Below are 13940 nucleotides of genomic sequence, written 5' to 3' on the forward strand. Positions count from 1 at the left end.
CAAAAAAGTTAAGGACTGCAGCTTTAAAATGTATTGTAGGAGCTACTGTTACTTTTACTGTTCTTATTATTGCTCTCTCATATTTTATCTTTAATGTAATAGCACCGTGAATATTTAGAGTAGGGCTGCACAATTAATCGAATTTCTAATCGCAATTACGATTAAAGATGCCACGATTTCGTAATCGGTCATAGGCACGATTACAAGGATAAATATCCACTTACATTATTCTGTGTGTTTAAGAGGTGTGTTATGAGCACGTCACGATGTGAGAGGCGAATCACGGCTACTTCAGAATGTAAAAGATCTAACCCAGCACAAAATGAGCTATCAGTGACGTAGGTGTACACTGATATGTCCAACGCACGCGAAACACCAGCACCCGCCTTTTTAAAAAGCTGTGTACACAGCCTATATATTTACTCCACGAACTAACTCTACAAACATGGAAAACAGTAATAGATGGACCTCTGAACCGTACGCTAAGGAGAAAATCCAGGGCGACTTTGAGCAGACCAAGCAAAACAGGATTATGTATTTCTGCTAAGCTAGCGACATTGGGCATCAACCACACGGGCACGGCAAAAGCCAATACTGTTTCATATACAGTACTATCTACTTTCTTTGTTTACAGTTCTGTCTAATAATGTATTAGACTAGACTGGCTAAACCCAACCTGATCTGCGGGCGTTTTGATTTCGCCCGGCAACTCAGTCTGGAAACTCGTACATTCATTTCTACTGCTTCTGTTACACTTTTGCGGGAACCAATCACAGACTGGCTTATCCACCTTGCTCGCTATTAGCGGGTATAACACGATGACGATAGAGAAGCGACGGCAAGCACGACCGTCATTCCCAATTCCTTTCCCTCTCGACGATGCTGAATGACTTCTTTAGTTTAGCAAACAAATGTAAATACCACTCACTTTCATGTTTTCTTTGCACAACCTGCAAAAATTGCTCGATGCCTTTGCTGCTTCTGCAAACCGCTGATCAATGCTCCAAACCAATACAAACTAAACCTGCCTGGAGTTTTCGCGTTGCTCTGCAAAGTACGTCACCCGGATCGTTGATCTGATTGGTTGAAGGACTATCCAATTGCGTGAATAATGCTCGTTGATCACGCCTCTTGTGCGGTAGAAAATACATACAGACTCCCCAGACCAATGTTCAATTTTAAATTGAGCTTGGTCTGGTGATCTGTCTGAACTGTTCTCATCGCTGTCAAAATAAAAGTCAGCCGTGCCATCAAAATAAAAGTAACAACAACAAGCACAGTTTACGTCACTTCAGGCCCTAGGGGAACATTAGCTCTCGGGGAACCGCACTGTTGGCAACAGCCCCTATTATTCCCCTATTATTATACTATGCATATGTTGACTTTTTTATTGTTATTATTTAAAGAAGAAACCAAACCAATATACAGTTGACATTTGAGGTTTAATGCTATATAAAAACAATAAAAAATTGTTTTCAGATTTTTTTTTTTGTTTGTTTTTTTTATACAAAAATATGGCATGCAGTTGCTTCAAACAATGGTATAAAGCTATTCAATACATCATTCAATGTAAATTGTGATAATCATAATAATAATCGCAATTACAATTTCAAGGGAATAATCGACAATTATGATTTTTGCTATAATCGTGCAGCCCTAATTTAGAGCTGCTCCAGCAGGGGCTCAACAGGGGCTGGTTGGGCCAGTGGTTACAATTTTTAGATACCAGTGAAACATCACAATTTTTAGCTTTAGAAAATGAATAAAGTAATCAAATGTAAAATAACATTGCATAGTCTTCACTGTATAAAATAAATTTAGATTAATCATTATTAAAGTTATAAAAGTCATTTAGTCAAGTTCAGTGAGTTTCTCTTTGTATTTTAAAGTTAGATTAACATTCAGGACAAAGACAACAGTAGGAATATTAGGCTGCTGTCACTTTAAGAGCTGCTTGTATCGAACATACTGTTACACGCGCATTTTCTTTTTCAACTGTTTACTTTCACTTAAGACATAACCAACTATGTTTCACAAGCATACTTGCCTATATGGGCATTTTGACATAATTTTGTGTGAATTTGTTTATTCAAGCACAGGAAGACATGAAAGAGATCTCAGTTTGTAGTGCTTTGTTGAGTTGAGGCGCTGGCGTAATCAAACAGCAGTCTTTCCAAGGGACTTGCCTCATCGTCATGGCAACGGTTCGTGGCCAGGTCAGATTACGTCAGAGTTTGTTCCCGATTAAACATGTTCAGTCGGGTGAAAACAAACTCCAACCAACGGCAACAGACGCTGACAGGGGTATCACACGCGTATCACACTATCATGCGTCTCATTTCGGAGGATGCATCCCAGAGATGGGCACTCGAGTTAGGGACTCGGACTCAAGTCGCATTTTAACGGACTTCACACTTGACTCGAACTCGACCTGAAATGACTTCAGACTTGACTCGACCCGACACAAAAGACTTGTGAATGTTTTAAAAATGACTCAAGTCTTTTATCCTTAACTACTGATACAACAAAAATATGAACAACAAAAAAATTATATTTGAATGGTTTTATAATACATATTTCCCTATCTGTCGTGGTAGATTGGACTCTTGTCATAGAATTTGATTATGTATGTCCGTGCATTGCGCGTAAACTCCGAAATGTCATAGGAATCCCATGAAGCATGACGTGAGCCACCGTGCCATATGTTTTTTTGTTTCGATTTATTATCATGTCAGATCGGCTAGATGCACAGAATGCGGGAAAACAATTAAAGACACCGCAACAACATCATCAAATTTTATGAGACATCGCGTCCACAGAGGTTTGTCACATTGGCTCACACAGCTAGCTATTATACTGTGGTGTAGCTGCATGACTTATTTGGATTGCCAGCCGGTTAAAATATGAACAAAAAAAAATCTAGCCTTTAAACCTAGCACTACGTTTTATCAATCTTTTCGTATTATATGCAGCTTTTTTCTTAATGTGTGTCCATAAGAGAGAGATAGAAAGAGATGTTAATCCATTTATTACTTAAAGCTCATATTTTAACATATCACAATCAGCATGTGTACAATGCTGAATAAAGTTGTAGTTTTTGTTATTTTTGGACCAAAATGTATTTTCGATGCTTCAACAAACTCTAACTGACCCTCTGATGTCACATGGACTACTTTGATAATGTTTTTATTACCTTTCTGGACATGGACAGTATACCGTACATACGTTTTCAATGGAGGGACAGAAAGCTCTCGGACTAAATCTAAAATATCTTAAACTGTGTTCCGAAGATGAACGGAGGTCTTACGGGTTTGGAACGATATGAGGGTGTCATTAATGACATAATTTTCATTTTTGGGTGAACTAACCCTTTAAACATTCTGAGGTTTGATATTTTCTGATAATGACTGTCGTCATCAATAACAACGAAGCTGTATAAAACAAACTGCAGTATAACAAACCGTGACTCATTGGCGCCATCTTGCGTCCACTTAGCGACTGTATTGAAAACGACTACTCGTGTTGCCAGGACGATTGTTTTGTACATTGTAATGGATTATAAAGTAACAAGCTGGATGTACATCATCCCTTACATCTTAGGACCTTAATTTCAAACAACTCTAAACTCGACTCGGACTCGTGACAGAAGACTCCAGACTTGACTCAGACGGCAGTGATAAAGACTTCAGACTTGACTCGGACTCCAGATAAAAGACTCGTGAACATCTCTGCTGCATCCTGATCCAACAAACTCCAACAGATGTGTTTGTTGGCTGCTGCCTGCCTGCTGTCTGACCTACGCTCGGAGCTTCGTGGAGTTTATCCTAAATCCTTCTCTTTATTCCTATTCACATAATATAACTTTCTTATTTTTCACTAGATTACTTAACCTATTGCATAGTATTACTAAACGGAACGATTTATTACTAGCAATCCACCAGCGTAATCACCTAGTGTTAGCCATAGCCTGCTAGCTACCGTCTACTTTCTTTTTTCCTCTAAACCAACCTTCCTTGTCGATTTAATGGCGGATTTATCAGATGTATGTTATTCTGATCTGTCCTCGCCAGATCGGGAAGCTGTGGAGACGTTGCTGCCCGGCATTCATCGATCCACCGCGAGGTACAGCGTCCCGCACATCACCCTTGCCCCAGGCACCGGCAAGCGACCGAGACATCCAGCCAGCGAGTCCCGTGTGCGTTGCAGTTTTTCGGACGGCGTTCATCAAACACACGGTCAGTCATGTCCGACGATTATCATGTGTATTAAATGCAACATGTACAGCTTAGCTCTTTCTGTCAGCAGTGAGCCTTACACATGTGATAAATGCAGGGATATTGTCAGGCTGACAGAGAGAATCTCAGAATTAGAGACACGCATCCAAACTTTAATTGAGGATAGTGAGAATGAAAGGGCCTTAGATACTGCTTTGGATGCGACTAGCCTAGTAAACACTGCACATTCGGTTCCGGTTGTAGAAGCCATGCAGCAGGCTAACTGGGTGACTGTGAGGCGGCATAATGGCAAGAACAAACACCACTCTTCCGTTCCGATTAAAACATCAAACAGGTTCTCCCCACTCAGTGACGCACCCACTGAGAATCCTGTTGAAAGTGCCCTAGTTATTGGCGATTCTATTACACGGAACGTGAAAATAGAGACACCAGCCACCATAGTCACATGTTTGCCGGGGGCCAGAGCACCTGACATCAAAGCAAATTTAAAAGTGCTGGCTAATGCTAAACGTAAATATTCTAAAATCATTATCCACGTCGGCACAAATGATGTTCGACTTCGCCAGTCGGAGATCACTAAAATTAACATTAAAGAGGTGTGTGAACTCGCAAATTCAATGTCAGCAGAAGTAATTTGTTCTGGCCCTCTTCCTGTTCGTCGGAGTGATGAGATAGTTAGCAGGTTATCATCACTCAATGGCTGGCTGTCTAAGTGGTGTCCGCAGAATAATATAGGTTTCATAGACAATTGGAAAAGCTTTTGGGGCAGACCTGATCTGTTGAAAAGAGATGGTATTCATCCCTCCCGGGATGGTGCTGCTCTTCTCTCTAGAAATTTGGCAAATAGTCTTAGAGCTGAAACATGACAAACCAGGGCCCAGATCAGGACGCAGACAAACTGGCTAAACCGACCGTCTGCTAGCCGCCTCACGTCACAGAACTCAAATAATTCACAGCACATAGAAACTCTTTCACCTAGATATTATCACATAGAGACTGTGTCTGTACCTCGAACTAGTAAATACAAAAAACTTCCGAAACCTTTTAAGGGTAAAAATTTAATTGATGTTCAAAAAATGAAAATCACAGATAAATCAGATAAACAAATGATAAAGCTTGGGTTACTGAATATTAGATCTATTTCTTCAAAAGCACTTATTGTAAATGAAATTATCACAGACAATAAACTAGACTTGCTGTGTTTGACAGAAACCTGGCTAAAACCAGACGATTACATTACTTTAAATGAATCTAGTCCTCAAGGTTATGATTATCGACACAATCCTCGACAGAAAGGCAAAGGGGGAGGTGTTGCTGTAATTTATAGTAATATATTCAGAATCATTCAAAAGAATTTCAAATATAACTCCTTTGAAGTGATGGTGCTTTATGTAACATTATGTAAGTTGACATTTGTGCTGGCTACTGTATACAGGCCACCAGGACACCATACTGACTTTATCAAAGAATTTGCTGATTTTCTATCAGAGTTAGTACTGGCTGCGGATAAAGTCCTTGTTGTTGGTGATTTTAATATCCATGTAGATAATAATAAAGACGCATTTGGATTGGCATTTGCAGACATTTTAAACTCTATTGGAGTTAGACAACACGTGTCAGGACCCACTCATTGTCGTAATCATACCTTAGATCTAATACTGTCGCATGGAATTGATATTGATGCTGTTGAAATTCTACAGCAGAGCGATGATATATCAGATCATTATTTAGTGTCGTGTATAATACAATTAGCCAAGGCTACAAAACCACCACCCAGCCATAAATATTGTAGAACCATCACGTCTACCACTAAAGATTGCTTTATAAATAATCTCCCCGAGCAGTTTCATCGCCTTAGTATACCTGACAACTTAGAAGAACTCGATGCTGCAACAGAAACTATTGGCTCTCTCTTTTCCAGCACATTAGATGCAGTCGCTCCTTTACGTCTAAAGAAGATTAAGGAAACTAATCCAACGCCGTGGTATGATGAGCACACTCGGGCTCTAAAACGAGCTGTTAGAAAAACTGAACGTAGTTGGAAGAAAACAAAACTAGAAGTTTTTCGCCTTTCGTGGAAAGAAAAAATGATTGAGTACAGAACGGCTATAAGAAATGCTAGATCTACTTATTTTTCAAATCTCTTAATAGAAAACAAACATAATCCTAGGTATTTATTTGACACAGTGGCTAAATTAACTAGAAACAGAGATTCAACTGCTGACGTTTCCATAGACCACAGCAGTAATGACTTTATGAACTTCTTTACTTGCAAGATTGATAATATTAGAGAGAAAATTAAAAATATGCAACCGTCCACAGTTTCGCTTCAGACAGTGCACTGTAGTGTCCCTGAGGTAAAACTAGAATCATTCGCCGCTATAGGAGAGGAAGAATTATCTAAACTTATCAAATCATCAAAATCAACGACATGTATGTTAGACCCAATGCCGACTAAACTACTGAAAGAAATGCTTCCAGAGGTCGTAGGTCCACTTCTTGATATAATTAATTCATCCTTAACACTAGGATACGTGCCAAAAACCTTTAAGCAGGCTATTATTAAACCTCTTATTAAAAAACCTCAACTAGATCCGAGAGATTTAGTAAATTACAGGCCAATCTCGAATCTACCTTTTCTGTCAAAGATACTAGAAAAGGCAGTTTCAACACAACTGTGCTCCTTTTTAGAAAGAAATGGAATCTGTGAGGATTTCCAGTCAGGATTTAGACCATACCATAGTACTGAGACTGCTCTCGTTAGAGTTACAAATGATCTACTCTTATCATCCGATCGTGGCTGTATTTCTCTATTAGTGTTATTAGATCTCAGTGCTGCTTTTGACACTATCGATCACAACATTCTTTTAAAAAGACTTGAAAACTATATTGGCATTAGTGGAATTGCTTTGGCATGGTTCAAATCGTACTTATCTGACCGTTATCAGTCTGTAGTAGTTAATGAAGAGATGTCGTATCGCTCACAAGTTCAATATGGAGTACCACAAGGCTCAGTACTAGGACCGTTGCTTTTCACTCTGTACATGCTGCCCTTAGGAGAGATAATTAGGAAGCATGGTGTTAGTTTTCACTGCTACGCTGATGATACTCAGCTCTATATTTCCTCGCGCCCTGACGAAACCTACAAATTCACAAAACTAACAGAATGCATAGCTGACATTAAAAACTGGATGACAAGAAATTTCTTATTATTAAATTCAGAAAAAACTGATATCCTAATCTTTGGACCAAAAACTTCCTCACGAAAAAACCTTGAATACTCCCTAACGCTTGACGGGTGCTCCATTAAACCTTCGTCCTCAGTTAGGAACCTGGGTGTGCTCTTCGATACCAATCTTTCATTTGAAAGTCATGTTTCTAGTATCTGTAAAACCGCCTTCTTCCATCTAAAAAATATATCTAAATTACGACATATGCTCTCAATGACAAATGCGGAACAGTTGGTTCATGCATTCATGACCTCAAGACTAGATTACTGTAATGCTCTACTGGGTGGTTGTTCTGCTCGGCTTTTAAACAGACTACAGTTGGTCCAAAATGCGGCAGCTAGAGTTCTTACTAGAACCAGAAAGTATGACCATATTAGTCCAGTTCTGTCAACATTACATTGGCTCCCTATTAAACATCGTATAGATTTTAAAATCTTGCTACTTACTTATAAAGCTCTAAATGGTTTAGCTCCCCAGTACCTAAGTGAGCTCTTAATGCATTATAGTCCTTCACGTTTATTGCGATCTCAGAATTCAGGCCAGTTGATAATACCCAGAATATCAAAATCAACTGAAGGCGGCAGATCCTTTTCCTATTTAGCACCTAAACTCTGGAACAATCTTCCTAGCATTGTTCGGGAAGCAGACACACTCTGTCAGTTTAAATCTAGACTAAAAACACATCTCTTTGCTCTTGCATACACATAACACATTATCAATACATTAACATTTTTCAAATCCGTTAAAGGATTGTTACGCTGCAATAATTAGGTCGGCCGGAACCGAGAACATTTCCTATAACACTAGATATACCTGTACATCAGAATAAGAATGGCATCTACGCTAATATCTGTCTCTCTGCTTATCCTGAGGTTTGCCGGGTGCTGGATCCAGGCCGTATCCAGATCAGATGGAGAACCTGTGTCTGGACCTGACTACAACGTAGCCCAGGAGACAATGGGCCTACAGATCCAGTTCTGGCTGCATCTATAATTCAGATTTTTAATCCCCGTATCCGCTTACATATATTTATATATAATCTATTTTTAATCTCTATAATAAAAATGTATAATTCAGATTTTGATCTCCATATCCATTTACATATATTATATATATCTTCCAAGGGGTTTTTTCCCTCCTAGGACTTTTTTCCCAGTGTTAGCACGCTGGGTTTTTCTCCTAGGGGGTTTTTTCCACCCCTGGGAGTCAGCCGACATTGGCTTAATGTAGCACCATCTTGTATATGTTACATATTACCACGCTTGTTTGTACAGCTTATTTTTAACCACTTCCCTTTTTTCTGTGCTTCTAATATGTAAAGCTGCTTTGAAACAATTACCAATTGTAAAAGCGCTATATAAATAAATTTGACTTGACTTGACTTGACTTGTTTATCTGTGCGGTGTGAACTGGCCTTTAACTTTAGCCGCATTTGTCGTGGAACTTGCTAACTAACTAGCACATGATTAGGAAAGGTGATTTGCAAAGATTCATAAAAAAAACCTATACTCACATCTTCTGGAGCTGGATCACGAAACATCCATCCATCAGGAACTTTTTAGCAAAACCTGCTTTGTACTGCCCCTCGTTCAGAAAGCTGTCTGGTGTAAAGTGATTCACACAAACATAAATGCATATAGGTAGATCGGGGCGTATTCCCTTCAAAAACAAAATTAATCCACTGCATCTTCAGCGGCTCAGGTGTCGAGAGTAAAGGACGGTTGCTATGTTCATTCTTGTATCCAACAACAAAACACCTCAGTTGCTTTGGAGACATTCTTGTCTACACCTGCCCAGTGTCGAAACAATGGCGGACTGTTTACAGCTAACTCAGGGTGGGTCTATGCTAAAACGTTAGTGTCTGTCAACAGTCGTGGGAGGGGCCTGTGCAAAATGACATCACTTTGCCAAGAATCTGAGAACGGCTTGATCTGACAAAGTGCTTATGATTTGTGGGGATAAAAAAAAAGCACTGGGTGGATTTTTATCATTTATAGGGTGGATGTGTAGACACACTGCCAACACACATTTAAGTTCAAACACCATGTAAAAGTGAATTTTTCATCCGATGTCCCCTTTAATCCACTCTGCCTGTTTTTCTCTTATCAACTGCACACAGCAGCTATAGTGAGAATATTTATTCGTTTTTAAAATCTGTTAATTAGTACGATTACGAGTACACAAGCACAGTATTGGTGCATCCCTACTTCTTCCTCTCTTTTGCAGCCTTTTGAATAGGTGACCTCAAGAATGGAGAAACAAGTCAATCAAAAGGCTGTAATTCTCAAGGGTCAACTTGAAAAGCTTGATAAAAGCGGAAAGTTCGTTTCCACACTCATTTTTAGTTGTAAAACATTCTGTAAAACATGCTGAAGGAAGATGTGACACATGAAGTGACACAACTGACTCACATGACAGTAGCTCACATGACAGTAACATGGTGGATGTAGTACATCCAGATTACATTCATTGTATGTATATATATATAAGAGTAACTGCTCTTATAAATACTTTCTGATATGACTGTTTTGTTTTATGTATATATTTTATAAATTAATAAAAAAAATGCTTTTTTAAACTATTTTTATATTCCTTTTTATCAATTGTTGCAGGGCAAATGACAACAGAGATTGTCATTTTGCTTGAAATGAAACTTTTACATGTCTTAAATGATTAGCCAGCCTATGGTTGTGCCAGTAATTTGTTGTTGCATTCTTTCATTTTCAGCTCTGCAAATGAAAGTTTATGTTTGGTGTCACAACAAATTATTGTATTTCAATCTCTAAAGAAATGCTATAATTTGTTATTGCATACCAACATGCAACGTAACGCAGCAGCGTGTGATTCTGTTACAAGTGGATCTTTAGCAAAGTTGAATCCATCTGTTGTCATCCCCACCTCCCTCTCCTACACACACTCACAAAGATTGACAACATATGACCTTGAAAGCTGAGTTGTCTGACATTTTATATAAGATGTTTGTTGTTTGTTGTCCCAAATGAAGACCGTGTCATTTGATTGTACAAGCTGAATACACAACTGCATATTGTTCGTATAAATACCCAAATAAACAGATTACAAAAATATGGTAGTGGTTAGATAGCTGTTTACATTTCTCTCTCTGAGGGGAAAAAAAACCCCCATCCCATTCTCACTTTTCTCATTTTTAACTCTTTATTTCCTCCGATAAAGCTACTTGTGATCGTACTGTCTGGATGATTGTATGCAACTGATTTACTTTAAATAGAAGATTTAAAGAAAATCAGGAAAATGCATACAACCAGTCAATACCTATTGAGTAGACATGAGAAAACAAATCTATTCATAATTCAAACCTGTGTGTCTTTGTGGATCAGTGTGTGGGTTGGCATGATGAGTGTCAGAGAGATAACAAATTGTAAGGAAAAGTTGAATTTGTATCTGCTTAGGATCCTGGCTGCCTTATACATATGGCTTCAGGTTTTGTGGTAATAGGATCTTTGATAGATGGCAGCCCTCCTCAGTCTCCCATTTTTTAAAAGATATTTATTTATTAATCTGTATTTTTATTCAGTCAGATCATACCCCGCGGGGTCACTGTCACAAACCACCTGCATCAGTTTTTTTCTGCTTTTTTCATTCTTTGCTTTATAGTTCATATCCAAAGTCATTTATGCGCATCTCAGTTGGCCGAGCATCATCCTTCCGCCCACAGGCTAACGGAGGGTATGTTTTCCATCTCATCTCTCATCTCGTGGGCCGAGGCCTTCCTCCATCTCTCCACCTCTTTTCTTAATTCTCGACACATGTCAAATGGAAGCGTGCCCTTTAGTCTTTTCATGTGTATGGAGATCTGACAGCAATTCCCCCATATTTATATTGCAAGCAAAATGCTCCTGGACTTATAAGGAGACGTGTGTCAGTCTACTCATTTAAGTTTTTACATTCAGATTCGTTCTTCTCATTCATTCAGGCTGCTCCAGTTCCCAGTTGCTCCAATTTGAGAATTTCTTTTGTCCCCATTCTAGACAAGAACTCTGTTTTAAAATTGGGGTATATATGTATTAATATATAATATCTAATTAAATACACCCTTTGTAATATTATAATTTTATTTACATGTAATATTGTAATTTTACCCAATATTTTGTGCTTATTGAAGAACTTATTGCTTATTGAAAAGAACTTGTTCTTAATGACTTGCCTGGTTAAAGGTTAAATAAATAAATTAGTGTATATAATCATTAGCTTAGCAGCATGCTAACATCATATACATACTGTGTTTGTTAGTCAGGTTGAGTGTGCTAAGGAGCGTTTTTGTGTTGCACCATTAACCGTTAACAGAGTTACAGAGACTTGTTTTAAAACAGCTTCTATTATGGGTTTTGATTATGGTTAGCATGGTTCCTTAGAAATTTGCTGCCTTTAAAGATACCAGTAGGTTTTGGAACTGAGCTACAGAGCTTATGATGAATTGCTATTCAAATGAGTTTTGTGAAATTGTTGTACACCCACCCCATTTTATGCTAAGTCCACAAAGATCACAATCTCCAATTAGACACAGTCTCTCAGTGCCATGATCAACTGTTCACACCACTGTCCAATCTGCCATCTCAGGTAAACACCCACCAGGTGTCACTTAATCCCGCTTTTGACGTCAACTAGACCTTGTCCCTTTAGGGGTGACCTCAAACTCATCGTGTCACACTCCTGTTCCTCTGAGAACTCCCCAAAAAGAATCATGGAGGGGGGCTGTTTTAAAGGGTCGTGAGGGGGTTGTAAAGGTAGTATGAGTTTGAGCGTCGGGGTGGGGGTGACAGCACTGGAAACCAATGGTGCATCAAGACAGTTCTACCCCGCCACGGTGGCCATAGATCAGGGCAGGGCTGCTGGCGGACCGGGTGAGGGTGACAGGGGAATAACATCCCTTTCTCCTCAATCGACAGGGCCCATAACTCCTGCCTCCCCAGGGACAGATTGAGAAAGGCAATAGCCAGGGGCTGTGAAGCAGAGATGCTTGGCAGAATTGAAAGTTAAAGAAGCAGGAGCGGAATATGTTTTTTTTCCCCCCACGCACTTGTGCCTGCTCTTGCACTCTACTGTCATTTTTTTTTTTTTTTACCACTCTCTACTGAGGGAAAGATTTTTTCCCCAATTTTTCTAGAGCGAGTCTGAAACTTCCACTACGTACTACAGCATTATGTTTTTCACGCAATTTAAATGCACGCCTGAGGACATAGGGAAAGCATCTTCCATCGGGAAGTGTACTTCTGCGGCATCCCTTGTTTGTATGCCGGCATGTAAACCGTGAAGCCTGCAGGGAGAGTGCTGTGTCAGGACCGAAGCAGTGTCTCTACAAGAGTGCCAGACTCTTGCCCCAGTAGCGACAGATTTTATAGCCTGATCAATTTCCCAGTGGCTTATTGAATGTCTTTTAAATGGCTTTTTTATTTTCAATTATAACCCACTGTGTCTCGCCTGCCACAATGGGCCAACATTTGCACTGGCAGATAATTTAAAACCCTACTTTAGGAAATTATGCATTTTATATTGCCTAAATTTACAATCCCCTACTCAGTGCTAGTGTAGCGACAATAAAAGGCAAAGTAACCGAATGGATTTTTGCATATGCGTTAATGAATGCGTTAGTAAGTATTTGTTTGCGGCTAACTGGCACATCCATGGTGGACACCGCTGATGAACGAGGTACGTGAAACGTCCATGTTTATGGAGATTTATTTGCTTATTAAATTGAACTTGCTTCCAGGTGCCGTTATGAAGTTGATGGAAGCAAACGCAGATTGAAGTACCTCTGGCGAATGACCCAAAGTTAGACAGGTGCATCGAAGTGCATTCGCCCCCGTTCCAACCAACCATCTCTCCCCTCCTTATCCCCAGCACGCTAAGCAACTTGAAGGTGAAAGAAGTGCTCACCGGAGCTCATTGGAAAGTAGAAATGACAGTAAATTTTTCAGCCTCCCTCTCCCTCGCTCCTCCATGAGATGGGAGATCTTGTTATAGCAGTCAGGATGAGAGGGGGTCAGGGCAGCAAGCCGGCGTGCGCCTGTTGATGATTGAGGAAAAGAGGAGTAAATTCATTCTGCTCTCGGCACTTTGTCAAGTGCCAGTAGCTTACCGTTGAGAGCCAGTCACCCATCACCATGTTACGACCTCAGAGGTCAGCGGCGAGCCATAAATCAGTGAGGAGAGAGGTTGCGGTGATGCTGCAGAGCTGAAGAGAGCTGATGCGACTATTGCCTTTGCAGTGCCGCCCCCCCCACCTTTTCCACCCTTTATGAAGCTGAGGAGCCAAGGCCTGCATAAAAATGAAACCCACCCTTTCACCACGTGTTGCTGCGTGGAGTGCTGAACGCCCGGAATAAAGTCTTTGTACACTTTTATCCTGTTTTTTCTTGATTAGATTGTTTATTGTGACGTGGGCTACTCTGTGTGCGCCCTCATTCTACTCATGCAAAGTATTGATTTCTGTTCTATA

The 13940-nt window shown here is 39.8% G+C and overlaps 1 protein-coding gene across 10 annotated transcripts in view; it reads left to right on the top strand.

Annotated features, from left to right (window-relative positions):
* Positions 1-13940, top strand: part of LOC125263839 (adhesion G-protein coupled receptor D2) — a 94154-nt gene that overhangs the window by 53029 nt on the left and 27185 nt on the right. Inside the window, exon 25 of one of the 10 annotated variants that reach the window (XM_048183120.1) lies at positions 9692-9938. The exons of the other annotated variants lie outside the window; for them this stretch is intronic. Coding sequence (XP_048039077.1) covers positions 9692-9699 — 8 coding nt within the window. The 3' untranslated portion in view covers positions 9700-9938. Of the gene's footprint in view, positions 1-9691; positions 9939-13940 lie in introns of those variants that run through there. 10 annotated transcript variants of the gene reach the window in all.

The sequence above is a fragment of the Megalobrama amblycephala genome, linkage group LG2, assembly GCF_018812025.1.
Source record: "Megalobrama amblycephala isolate DHTTF-2021 linkage group LG2, ASM1881202v1, whole genome shotgun sequence".
In the NCBI taxonomy this organism is placed as follows: Eukaryota; Metazoa; Chordata; class Actinopteri; order Cypriniformes; family Xenocyprididae; genus Megalobrama; species Megalobrama amblycephala.